This window comes from Hemitrygon akajei, chromosome 7 (genome assembly GCF_048418815.1).
Source record: "Hemitrygon akajei chromosome 7, sHemAka1.3, whole genome shotgun sequence".
In the NCBI taxonomy this organism is placed as follows: Eukaryota; Metazoa; Chordata; class Chondrichthyes; order Myliobatiformes; family Dasyatidae; genus Hemitrygon; species Hemitrygon akajei.
Genome location: NC_133130.1, coordinates 107,179,421 through 107,193,006, shown reverse-complemented (window position 1 = coordinate 107,193,006; position 13,586 = coordinate 107,179,421). Strand labels below are relative to the sequence as shown.

General features: G+C 38.5%; 1 protein-coding gene across 3 annotated transcripts in view; it reads right to left on the bottom strand.

The window, feature by feature from the left end:
• Nucleotides 1–809: 809 nt before the first annotated feature.
• Nucleotides 810–13,586, bottom strand: part of unc93a (unc-93 homolog A) — a 66,967-nt gene continuing 54,190 nt past the window's right edge. For 2 of the 3 annotated variants that reach the window (XM_073051638.1, XM_073051636.1), the window contains exons 7-8: nt 6,640–6,771; nt 810–4,051 (exon numbers count right to left, since the gene is read on the bottom strand). In XM_073051638.1, coding sequence (XP_072907739.1) covers nt 3,714–4,051; nt 6,640–6,771 — 470 coding nt within the window. In that variant the 3' untranslated portion in view covers nt 810–3,713. The remainder of the gene's footprint in view (nt 4,052–6,639; nt 6,772–13,586) is intronic. The other variant, XM_073051637.1, reaches the window with a different exon arrangement.

Below are 13,586 nucleotides of genomic sequence, written 5' to 3'. Positions count from 1 at the left end.
TTGAACTGATTTGCATCTAACTAACCTTACCTCAGCAATGGACCATGTCTTCCACTAATGTAGCTTGACTGGTTTTTATGTATCGTCTTGTGTTTGCAATCTTTTTATTAATCTCTGTTCACCATCTTGTATAACTTATGGTACATGCAATTATCTTGTGCCGTCTGTACTAATGTGGGTATAGATAGAGATAGATACTTTATTGATCTCAAAAGAAATTATAGTGTCACAGTAGCATTACAAGTGCACAGATATAAATATTAGAAGAGAAGTAGAAAGAATAACAAATAAATTACCACAGTCTAACAGGACGGGTCATCACTTCCCCGACTATAGTTTGACTCATTCTCGAGCCTAATGGCCAAGATTCAACTGGCTCCAGCATGTAAGTGCCACTACGATGAAAGCACGGGTTGTATATAGTGACATAAATGTACTTTGATAATAACATTTACTTTAAACTTTGAACTTTGAAGGAGAGGAGGTTATGGAAAGTATAAACCAATTAATCTGATATCAGTACAATAAAACTCTTAATCTGGCACGTTTGGGACTATGATAGTGCAGGACTATCAAATTTTCCAAACTGTTTTAATTAGACATTACACGGCAATATAGTAGATTTCTGTGAACATAAGTTTAAAAGGAACATAGAAGGGGAACCCATTAAGTTTAAAGGAAGTGCTGAAAACAAGGCCCTGGTATTCGGCTTAGTTGTAGCATAATTAAGACGGGTGTATAAGTTTTTCAGTATGAAGAATATCAAGAGATATGGGTTCATATAAGAAATTTATTGAATGGTGGTGCTTAACTTCTGTCTCTTCTATACATTTCCAGAATGGCACAGATTTTTAGCAATAATAACTCAATATAGTATCACTGCCAAAAGTTTATTGAATTCAGCAGGCTTCAGACAGTAAAATTACTTCATACAGATTAATAGTACTGTTATGTTTTATAGTTTCAAAACATTGAACCAATTGGAAAAAAATGCAGAGAGTCCGGAATGCTTGTATTGGTTTTGTTTTGACTTTAAGCGAATAACACCGTATTACGTGGATAATGTGATGACGTATGCCATTCACGTACTTTTACATATAACCTGTACTGAATTATTTAAACAAACAAGTCTGCTTAATCAACAGTATATTTACAATATTACTCAAATATTACTGATATGTCAAATGTGCAACAGGCAAGTTTTAAATTTTATTTATTGAGAATATTGTTACCTGTAGTCATCATTATAACTTACTCATTGCCTCCATCTCTGTCTGTCCATGCCCATCTTCTCTATTGTGCCTCAGGTGTGGTTCAGGGTCTTCATTTCTGCCTCTACGGAACAGCACCAAGTTGTTTTTGGTCTCCCGCGTTTCCTCCACCCTTCAGAGATCCAGTGAAGTGCTATCTTGATGATAGATTTGGCCTCTCTTCTCATCACATGCCCAATCCATCTCCAACGTTTCCTTGTGATGATTGTGGCTGTGTCCTCTTGATGACCCTGAGGAGCAGAGTGTGGTTGGAGACCTTTCTTGGCCAGAAGATACGAAGGATCTACCGGAGGGTCATGGTGCAAAATGATGACGGCTTGGCAAGGTTGTTCTCTGTCGTGCACCAGTATTCTGACTCATACTGAGTGTGGACAGAACACATCTCTGGTACAGCTTCACTTTGGTGTGGGCAGTGTACTTGGTTGTTCATTGTTCAGAAGATGTCTCTAACTTTGTTGCGTCTCTGCACTGAATGTCATCCTTGGTCCCACCAAGCCGAATGATACTGCCCAGTTAGATGAATCTGCTGGCGCTGGGTAGGTCTTGATGGGAGGAGGAGACTTTATGTTGAGGGTCTTGGTCTCAGTCTTTCTCTAACTGACTCAAGTGAAATTAGCATAAACTCTGGATGAGCTGGACAATTTTGGAAGGGTTCCCATATGATCTGAGAACTTGGCAAAGCCCTCCCTGTGGATGCTATCAAATATCTTTTCAAAGTCCACAAAATGTACATACAGCTGTCTCTGCTACTGTGTACTGCTCTATGATATTACACAGTGTGAATATCTGGTCGACACAGCCTCTGTTCTTCCTGAAGCCAGCTTGCTCCTTCCTCTGTAATCCGTTGGACAATGAGTTGGCGAGGATCTTGCTGGGCATTGACAAAAGTGTGATGCCACATTAGTTGTTGCAGTCACTTAATGCTCCTTTCTCGGGGATCCACATGGTGACTCCCATTGTCCGGCCCTTGGGAGTGGACAGTGGTTGCAGGATGACCGCTGCAGCTCTGGGTTCAGCTTTGACCGGTTGGGCTTTCAAATTGTCCTGTCCTGGAGCTCTGCTGTTCTTTAGTGATTTATCGGCAGCACCGGTATCTTCTCCCTCGGGTAGGTGGATCTGTGTTGATGTCGAGGTCCTCTGCTGTATGTCAGGTCCTTCATCTAGTGGTGGTCTATTCGGTAATTCCCCAAACTACTCTGTCCATTGTGCTTGCTGCTCTTTCTCATTTGTCATCATATAAACGTTTACAAAAACTATTTGAGTTAGTATGGAATTCAGGACAGTTAACAGTCCCTACTTTAGACTCAATGTTTTGATGCTTCCTCTTCTACAGAAACTCTGAGTTGGCCTTCCAGTAAAAATTCTCCTTTATTTACATTTTTGCTACAACTTTTCCACTTTCACTCAACTCATCCAAAAAGACTTCATGCACTTTGTAACACTCACGAATGCTAGAGGAACTCAGCAGGCCTGGCAGCATATATGGAAAAGAGTAAACAGTTGACGTTTCAGGCCGAGACCCTTCACCAGTCCTGATGATTTAAACCTCCGCTTTAAATATACCCAATGATGTGGCCTCCATAGTCATGTGTAGCAATTAATTCCACAGATTCACCATTCTACTCTTGTGTCTCCTCTAAAAACGGACCTTTTAATTATGCTTTTGGTTATCTCCCCTTTCTCCAGCTAATTATTACTGAGAAATGTACAAAACAATATCTATAATGACGGCAACAAAAATATGGATATATCTTGTGAAAAACCTTTTGATAAGAATATTAGACATCTATTGTCAACAAACAGCTTCATTTTAAACACAAACGTTGATTAGACTTCTCACTTAGGAGTGTGCTTTTAGTCCAAAAATATTAAGGTTACCAATTAATCATAAGGAATTGAATGGTATATTTGGCTTCAGTTACATCACATGATGGGAATTTATTTAGGGAAGATCCATTTCTATTAATGCACAATAAAATATCCATAAAACTGAAATATTTTAACAGTTGTTTGGAGCGAGGAATCCCTCATCAAACTAATTGGATGTTGGACTTAAAAATATTTATACTGTAAGCTGCTGGAAAATCCTTGTTCCACAATTTCTACTTCTCATTAACATAATTATATCTGCAACCAGCTAGATGAGAGATTCCATTAGTGGATCAAATCTATGAACAATAAGCAGCCTTTTGTCTCTGCCACCTGGTGATCTGCTAACATTTTAAAACATAATAATAATCTTTACTGTTGAATTATCTCATTCAGTTAAAGACTGAAGATTTCAAAAATCGATCTGGTTAATTTCAAGTCAGTAAAATAGTTTTACTTTAAAATATTTTCAATTATGTAAATTATAAACTACATATAAAATTATGAGTGATTTAAAAAAAATACTGATCTTCAGTCATTAACAGAAACATCTGTAAAAGTCAATACAAATCCTCAGAACTTGACTTCAGAGATTGTGGTGTGTATTTCAATGTCACTCTCAACAACAGGTTTCTCAATTTTAGTTTCTACTTCCAGTATGTTTTTGATTTTAGTCCTTTGAGGAAATATTTGTGAAGTAGCTCCACGCCCTGCTTTTGAGTATTCAGTGTATTCCACAACTCCATATAAAGTCATGCCTATTAACAGGACAATCAGTAAAATAATCAACTTGATCTTTATGCACAAAAAATTTGCATAAGCGAATGCGATCACAAATCCCACGGATTCCCACAACCGGTAGTTGGAAAATGCTGCTTCTTTGTGCTCCAGGAATAGAACTCCGTAGAGGGCTTGAAGAGAAAAAAAATTATTGTCACTTTCCAAAATCCTTCTAATTTTTGAGTATCATCTGTCATTCATTTTATTTTCTTCCACTTTTTTTTGCCCCACGGGCAGTCATATATAATCAGTGGCCATTTTATTAGGTACCTCCTGTACCTAATGAAGTGGACACTGAGTGTATGTTCATGGTCTTCTGATTCTTCAAATTTCGACATGTTGTGCATTCAGAGATGCTCTCCTGTATACCATTGTTGTAATAGAACCATAGAACACTACAGCACAGTACAGGCCCTTCAGCCCTCCATGTTGTGCCGACCCATATAATCCTTAAAAAAAAAGTACTAAACCCACACTACCCCATAACCCTCCATTTTTCTTTCATCCATGTGCCTGTCCAAGAGGCTCTTAAATACCCCTAATGTTTTGGCCTCCACCACCATCCCTGGCAAATCATTCCAGGCACTCACAACCCTTTGTGTTAAAAAAAACTTACCCCTGATATCTCCTCTAAACTTCCCTCCCTTAATTTTGTACATATGCCCTCTGGTGTTTGCTATTAGTGCGCTGGGAAACAGGTACTGACTATCCACCCTATCTATGCCTCTCATAATCTTGTAGACCTCTATCAAGTCCCCTCTCATTCTTCTACGCTCCAACGAGAAAAGTCCCAGCTCTGCTAACCTTGCTTCATATGACTTGTTCTCCAAACCAGGCAACATCCTGGTAAATCTCCTCTGCACCCTCTCCATAGCTTCCACATCCGTGGTTATTTGAGTTACTGTTGTCTATCTGTCAACTTGAACCAGTTCAGACATTCCCCTCTGTCCTTCCTCATTAATAAGGCATTTTTGCTTATAGTACTGCCGCTGACTGGATGTTTCTTGCACCATTCTCTGTAAAGTTTAGAGACTATTGTATGTGAAATACCCAGGAGATCAGCAGTGTATGAAATACTCAAACCACCCCTTCTGGCACCAACAATCATTCCCAGTCAAAGTCACTTAGATTACATTTCTTCCCCATTCTGATGTTTGGTCTGGACAACAACTGAACCTTTTGACCATGTCTGCATACTTTTATGCATTGAGATGCTGCTGTGTGATTGGCTGATTAGATATTTGTATTAACGAGCAGGTGTACAGGTGTAGCTAATAAAGTGCCACTGAGTGTACATACAACATGGAGGGTGATCCAGTATAGAACACTCATTAAATTGTTCACAATCCAGTTTCATGTTTGGAAGTAGAATTCAAAGGTTAAGACAAGATGTCCAGGCCAAGTTGGCAAATTGGATCTAATATTAGCTTGGTAATAGGAGGCTGAGGATGATAAAGCAGGGTTGTTTTAATGATCGGAAACCTGTAACCAGTGGTGTACCATAGGGATCAATGCTGGGAAAATTATATACTGTATGTTGGCAATTTGGATGTGAATGTAGGAGGTATGATTAGTAAGCTTGGAAACGACAGAAAATGATAGTGTAGTTGATTGTAGGAAGAATTGTCATGGGCTACAAGACAGCAATCAATTACATTGGATTGAATTTAACCTGGATGTGTGGGATGATATATTTTGCGGGGTCTAGTTAGGGTAGAACAGACATAAAGAATGGTAGGACCTTGAAGTGTATTGAGGAACAGAGGCACCTTGGTGCACAAGCCCAAGTAGTCCTGAAGGTGGCAGTATAGTCAGGTGGTGGAAAAGGCATGTGGGATACTGAGCTAGGCACGAAACATAAGAACAGGCTACAACTTTATAAATCAAAAGTGGGATGACTTTATAAAGCAATGGTTAAAAAAAGCTAAACAATGAATACACCACACTTAAGTGAGATGTGATTACACAGAAGAGGGTGCAGAGGAGATCCAAAATGTTGCCAGAAATTAGAGCATTTCAGTTATGAGGTTTTTCCTTCCTGGGTTTTCCTTCGAGGGGAGGAGGCTTCAGGGGACATGATCAATGTATGCAAAATTAAGAAGATCATAGATAGGATAGATAGTAAGAAATGTTTCTCCATAAGAGCTAGAGGGTATAGATTTAGGGAAAGGAGTGGAAATTGGGAGTGGATCTGAAGAAGTATGTTTCACCCAGAGTGGTTTTGAAATATGAAAAACACTGCCCAAGTGGGTGGAGGAGACAGGCTCTTTGACCATTCAAGAAGCATCTAGGTGAGTATTTGTATTATCAAGACACAGCGGGCTACAAATCATGTGCTGATCAATAGAATTAATATAGATGGGTATTTGATGTTCCTAAGGACACGCTGGACTGAAGAACTTCAGTGTGTCTGTGCTGTAGCAATCTGCGTGAAAACCAAATGTTGGTTACCTGTCAATCTCAGATGAAGACCTGTAATTAATTTAGATTACTTTGTAGATATCTGTTTTCACTTTGACACAAAAGAATCTTTTTTTCCTGCTGACCTGGTACCTAAATTGTACTGACCACACAGTAAAGGTGGAACACATTTTTATACCAAAGAATCTGACTTTAACTTAATCTTCCTTGCAATAACAGTTCTTTTTCAATATTAATCTTAATTTCATTTCTAATTTAATAACGATATTATCTTATTGCTTATTACTTTTCATCATACCATTAGTTTGTGTCTGCCAGATAGCATCAGCCATTCCCCAAAGAACAGGAAACACAAAAAACACCGGTAGTTGATTTGGATGTGGTTTCCATAAAAGCAATGAAATTATTGATGCCACATTGACAAGAGTTGCTGTAACATAAAGCAAATGAAAACAGTAAGATTATTGTACAGTAATATATGTATAATAGACCTTTATATCTTAAAATCATTGAGTGTAATTATTGAAAGTTTGCATCAATTTTTGGTTTAATGTGCAACAAAACATAGTTTTCTGAAAGCTTTAGTCTGCTCCATGGGTGTTTATTTGATGAATTAGTAATAAATATTGTTTCACTAACCCTTAACCTCCCCACCCATTCCTTTTAATATCATCGGTGAGATTGTTTATGGAACAACTGATTATCAAATTGGAATTGGTTTATTGTCATATGCTGAGATACAGTGCCTATAAAAAGTAATCCACCCCCCCCCCCAGAAGTTTTCATGTTTTATTGTTTTACAACATTGAATCACAGTGGATTTAATTTGGCTTTTTTGACACTGATCAACAGAAAAAGCCTTTTTCATGTCAAAGTGAAAACAGATCACTACAAAGTGATCTAAATTAATTACAAATATAAAAGATAAAATAATTGATTACATAAGTATTTACCCCCTTTAGTAATCATCACTGGCGCAGCCAATTGGTTTTAGAAGTTACATAATTAGCTAAGGTACCCTAGCTACGTATATATAAAACTGTGTGCAGTCAAGGTGTTTCAATTGATTGCAGTAAAAATACACCTGTACTGGAAGGTCTAACTGCTGCCGAGTCAGTATCCTGGCCAAAACTACACCATGAGGACAAAAGAACACATGAAGCCACTCCCGTAAAATAGTTATTGAAAAGCACAAGTCAGGAGATGGATACAAGAAAATTTCCAAGTCACTGAATATCCCTTGGAGTCAATAATCAAGAAATGGAAAGAATATGGCACAGCTGTAAATCTGCCTAGAGCAGGCTGTCCTCAAAAGCTGAGTGACAATGCAAGAAAGGGACTAGTGAGGGAGACTACCAAGAGACCTATGACAACTTTAGTGGCTGCGATGGGAGAGACTGTGCATACAACAACTGTTGCCCGGGTGCTTCAACAGTCGCTGCTTTATGGGAGAGTCGCAAAGAGAAAGCCATTGTTGGAAAAAAAACTCACATGAAATCTCGGCTAGAGTTTGACAGAAGGTATGTGAGAGACTCTGAAGTCAGCTGGAAGGAGGTTCTATGGTCTGATGAAACCAAAATTGAACTTTTTTGGCTAGCAGACTAAACACTATGTTTGGCATAAGCCAAACACCACATATCAATGAAAACACACCATCCCTACCGTGAAGCATGACAGTGGCTGCATAATGCTGTGGGGACCTCTCACTGTAGCAGGCCCTGGAAGGCTTATGAAGGTAGAGGGTAAAATGAATGCAGCAAAATGCAGGGAAATCCTGGAGGAAAACCTGATGCAGTCACATGAGAACTGCGACTTGGGAAAAGATTTGCTTTCCAGCAAGACAATGACCCCAAGCATAAAACCAAAGCTACACAGGAATGGCTTAAAAACAACAAAGTTATTGTCCTGGAATGGACAAGTTAGAGTCCAGACTTCAATCCAATTGAGAATTTGTGGCTGAATTTGAAAAGGGCTGTTCACTCATGATCCCCATGCAATCTGACAGAGCTTGAGCAGTTTTGTAAAGAAGAATGGGGAAAAATTGCAGTGTCCAGATGTGCAAAGCCGATAGCGATCTATCCACACAGTCTCAGGGCTCTAATTGCTGACAAAGGTGCATCTACTAAATATTGATTTGAAAGGGTTGAATACTTACAGCATGCAAGCAATTATTTTGTTTTATATTTGTAATCAATTTAGATTACTTTGTAGAGATCTATTTTCACTTCGACGCAAAAGAATCTTTTTTTTCTCTGTTTAAAAAAAATTTAAATCCACTGTGATTTAATGCTGTAAAACAATAAAACATGAAAACTTCTGGGGGGGGGGGGTTTGAATGCTTCTATAGACACTGGACATTGAAAAGCTTGTCTTGCTTACTATCCATACTGATCAAATTAACAGTGCTTTGATGTAGAACTAGGTAAAGCAATAACATTGCAGAATAAAGTGTACAGCTACAGAGAAGGTGCAGTGCAGTTAAGCAATAAGGTGCAAGATCCTCACGAGGTTGACAGTCCATCTTATCATGCTTAAGTAGATTTTAGAAGATGATATCTCTCCATGAAATTTTCCTTCCTACTTTCTGTACCTGCATTTTAACTTTCCGTGATTTGTATCCAAGATTTATAACCTCCTCCATCCCTGCTCTAAATTGGCCTCCACTATTTCAGTTATTTTTGTTATTTTATTATGAATACCTGCACCTTTAAATGTCCAGATCCTGCAAGTTTCCCCCAAATCTTTTTTTTTTTAATTTTTTTATTAGTTTTTCAAAACATTTTACAAATTAAAAACCCCAAATCCCAATGAGGAGCATTAATACAGTGCAAGATTAAGCATACAATAACAATATGCTACAAAGAAAGAGAATTTAACAAAAAAGTACCTAAATTAAAGACAAGTAAGCTTAGTGTCCTCCCCAAGCCCCACAACACAAGAAAAAAAACAACAACTCCAGACCGACCACAACACAATATAAAGAGTATAAGTCCGGACAGTCAAACTCCCAGACTGTGAATACACTTAGCAACAGAGGATAATAATGCCTACTACCAGAAAAAAAAGGGAGCTGAAAGCAAGGGAAGAAAAAAAAACCCTAGTCAAGAGGAAGGTTATGAAAGTACTCGATAAAAGGTCCCCAGACCTTATGGAACTTCAGATCCGAATTAAGAACTGAATAATGAATTTTTTCAAGGTCCAAGCAGGCCATAATGTCGTTAAGCCATTGCGCATGAGTGGGCGGGGCAACATCTCTCCATCTAAGGAGGATCAAGCGTCCAGCCAGGAGAGAGGCAAAGGATAGTATTCGGCATTTGGTCGGACCCAGACATAAATCTGTCTCACCCCAAAAACCGAACAGAGCAATTAAGGGGTTTGGTTCTAGGTGCTGATTCAAAATACCCGATAATGTAGTGAAGACATCTTTCCAGAATTTCTCCAAGCTAGGACAGAACCAGTACATATGGATGAGAGAGGCCACGCCCCTCTTGCATTTATCACAGAGCGGACTAATGCCAGGGTAGAATCGAGATAGTCTAGATTTAGACATATGGGCTCTATGAACAATCTTAAACTGTAAAAGGCAATGGCGAGCACAAAGAGAGGTTGAGTTAACCGATTTGAGAACTGAGTCCCAGCTCTCCTCGGATAAGGAGATATTTAAATGCTGCTCCCAGGCCATTTTAATTTTATCCACAGGGGCCCATCGTAAGGCTGCTAGTTTATCTCGGATAATTGATATTAAACCTTTACCTAGTGGATTAATGGAAAGAAATAGGTCCATAGCATTTTTCGCAGGCATTTCAGGAAAGTTAGGAATTAAAGGAGCAATAAAGTGTCGGATTTGGAGATATCTGAAAAAGTGAGCGTTAGGCAGGTTGAACTTAACAGAGAGCTGCTGAAAAGAAGCGAAGCGATTATCAATGACAAGATCTTCAAAATGTCTAATGCCCTTCCTATACCAAACATGGAATGCTGAATCGTACGTAGTAGGTAAAAAAAGGTGATTATGTGCGACAGGGCTAGAAACGGAAAACCCCTGGAAACCACAGCATTTCCTGAACTGAGCCCATATACGCAAAGTGTGTCTAACAAGAGGATTAGCTATTGATCTGGACAGACTACTAGGGAGTGCAGAGCCAAGAAGTGCAGATATAGATAATTCTTTAGTGGAGCTCAACTCCATTGCCACCCAGTTAGGGCACTCGGGTTGACCGTGGAAGGAAGACCAGAAGGTAGCACAACGTATATTAGCTGCCCAGTAATATAAACGGAAGTTAGGTAAAGCCATGCCACCCTCTTTTTCAGATTTTTGGAGGTGGATTTTATTAATTCTAGAACGCTTATTCTGCCACAAATATGACAAAATAATAGAGTCTAAGGAATCAAAAAAAGATTTAGGAATAAAAATTGGGATAGATTGAAATAAGTATAAAAATTTGGGGAGAACATACATTTTAACAACATTAATACGACCTACCAAAGACATAGATAGAGGTGGCCATTGTACCAGACTCTTTTATAGCATATGAAAGATTGACAAAGTTTTCACGAAAGAGATCTTTAAACTTCCTTGTGACTGTAATTCCAAGATAAGTAAATTGATTATGGACTACTTTAAAAGGGAGATCACGAAATATTAGTTCTTGTGCTTCTTTATTAATTGGGAAAAGTTCACTCTTATGTAAATTAAGTTTATAGCCAGAGATCTGGCTAAACTGGTCAAGAAGTGAAAACATTAGAGGTAAGGATGTAGACGGATTTGAGAGAATGAGTAATAAGTCATCAGCATAGAGAGAAACTTTATGCTCAACACCCCCTCTCCAAATCCCGGTCAATTCAGGACAGTTTCAAAATGCTATCGCCAGAGGTTCTATAGCCAAATCAAAGAGAAAGGGACTTAAGGGGCATCCCTGACGGGTGCCACGTTTGAGATTAAATACTTGGGATTTCTGAAAATTAGTTAAAACAGAAGCAGTAGGACACAGGTACAGCAATTGGATCCAAGAGATGAAACTTTGGCCGAGGTCAAATTTTTCTAAGACTGCAAAAAGGTAGTTCCACTCTATACGATCAAATGCTTTCTCCACATCGAGGGAAATAACACATTCAGGAGTCCCAGTTGGAGCTGAGTATAAAATATTAAATAGACGCCGAATGTTAAAAAAAGGGAGACGGTTTTTAATAAAGCCTGTTTGGTCATTAGAGATAATGGAGGGAATAACGATTTCTAATCTATGAGCCAACACTTTAGCTAAGATCTTTACATCAACATTGAGCAGAGAGATTGGCCTGTACGAGGAACACTCTGTTGGGTCTTTGCCCTTTTTTAAAAGAAGAATAATAGATGCCTCATTGAAAGAGGGTGGCAATTTGCCGTAATTAAACGAGTCAGATAATACTGAAAGTAACTGAGGAGAAAGAAGTGAAGAGAATGATTTATAAAATTCTACAGGGAACCCATCAGGTCCAGGAGATTTCCCCGAGGAAATATCTTGCAAAAGATATTTCTTCTGATTTTATAGGCGCATTGAGTTTGGCTTTGAAATCAGATGAAAGTGAGGGGATATTCAGATTCTGTAAAAATTGATCAACAGAGATATTGTCATTCAGAGATTCAGAGGAATAAAGCAGAGTATAAAAATTTTTAAATGCGTCATTAATTTCTAAATGATCCGATGTAAAGTCTCCGTTCTCCTTCCGGATCTTTGTAATATGTTGTTTGGCTTTGGAACGCCTCAGCTGATTGGCTAGGAATTTACCAGACTTATCCCCATGAATGTAAAAGCAACTCTTGCTTTCGAGAAGTTGGCGTTCGACAGGTTGAGTGGACAGAAGGTTAAATTTAGTTTGGAGTTCAACGCGCTTCTTGTATAATTCAGGGTTCTTAGTTTGGGCATATATTTGATCCAAATCTTTAATCTGGTTAATGAGGTCTGATCGATCTGCACGGGATCTTCTGTTGAGATTTGCTGTGTAAGAGATTATTTGACCCCTCAGATATGCTTTCATGGCATCCCAGACAATCTGGGATGGCACTTCAGGTGATGTATTAGTGTTAAAATAAAAGGCTTTCTGATCCTTAATAAATTTTACAAAATCATCATCCGATAATAAAGTTGAATCAAACCGCCAGTGTTTATTCCTCTGAGGGAGACCAGGGAAGTTCAGAGAGAGGGTAATTGGGGCATGGTCAGAAATCAGTATACTCTGATAGTCACAAGAGTAGGCAAATGGGATAAGTTGGTTATCGAGTAAGAAATAGTCAATTCTAGTGAAGGTATGGTGAACATGTGAGAAAAAAGAATAATCTCTCTCCGTAGGATGGAGGAAACGCCATATATCAGAGATACCAAAATTAGAGAGAAACGATTGGATAGCTAAGGCAGATTTAGTAGGTGATCTGGTAACAGAGGACGATCGATCCAGTTTAGGATCCAACCAACAGTTGAAGTCACCACCCAGTATAAGAGAGTATGAGTTTAAGTCTGGTAGTGAGGAAAAAAACCGTTCAAAAAAGTTAACATCATCAAAGTTGGGGGCATACAGGTTTGCTAGTGCAACTTTAGTGTTATATAGTTTACCAGAAACAATAATAAAATGGCCATTTGTATCAGATATTTTATTATGGAGTTCAAAAGGAATATTTGAGTTAATAAGAATGGAGACTCCCCTAGCTTTAGCGGCAAAGGATGAATGAAAATGCTGACCCGCCCACTTTGACAGAAGCCGGGAGTTATCAAAACAACGAATATGAGTTTCTTGAAGGAAAGCAATGTCAGCTTTGAGTTGTTTGATATGTGAGAGTACCTTCCTCCTTTTAACAGGGTGATTCAATCCCTTTACATTCCAGCTCACGAATTTAAGTGCACTAGCCATTATCAATTACTAATGCATAAAAGGCAGCAGGCATATAAAAAGTCAAGCAGTACAATAGCAGTCTGGGAGCAGAGATGTAAACATAGATTCGTAAAATCAAAACATATACATGTCCTGAGCAATAAAGAGAAACAATAAATACAGTGAGTGATGTTGGAACTGGAAAATCCACCCCACCCACACAACCCAAAACTAGATGGCTACCAAAACAAGTAGCTAGCTCTACCAAAAAAATTAACCCAAATACAGCTTCCAGATCTGTGTCATTAACAAGAGTTCCGTATAAATACTATAGCAAATAGTAACTAGTTTATGCACTAGAAAACATAACTACAGATTAGAACACCTTCTGCAGAAATATAAAAC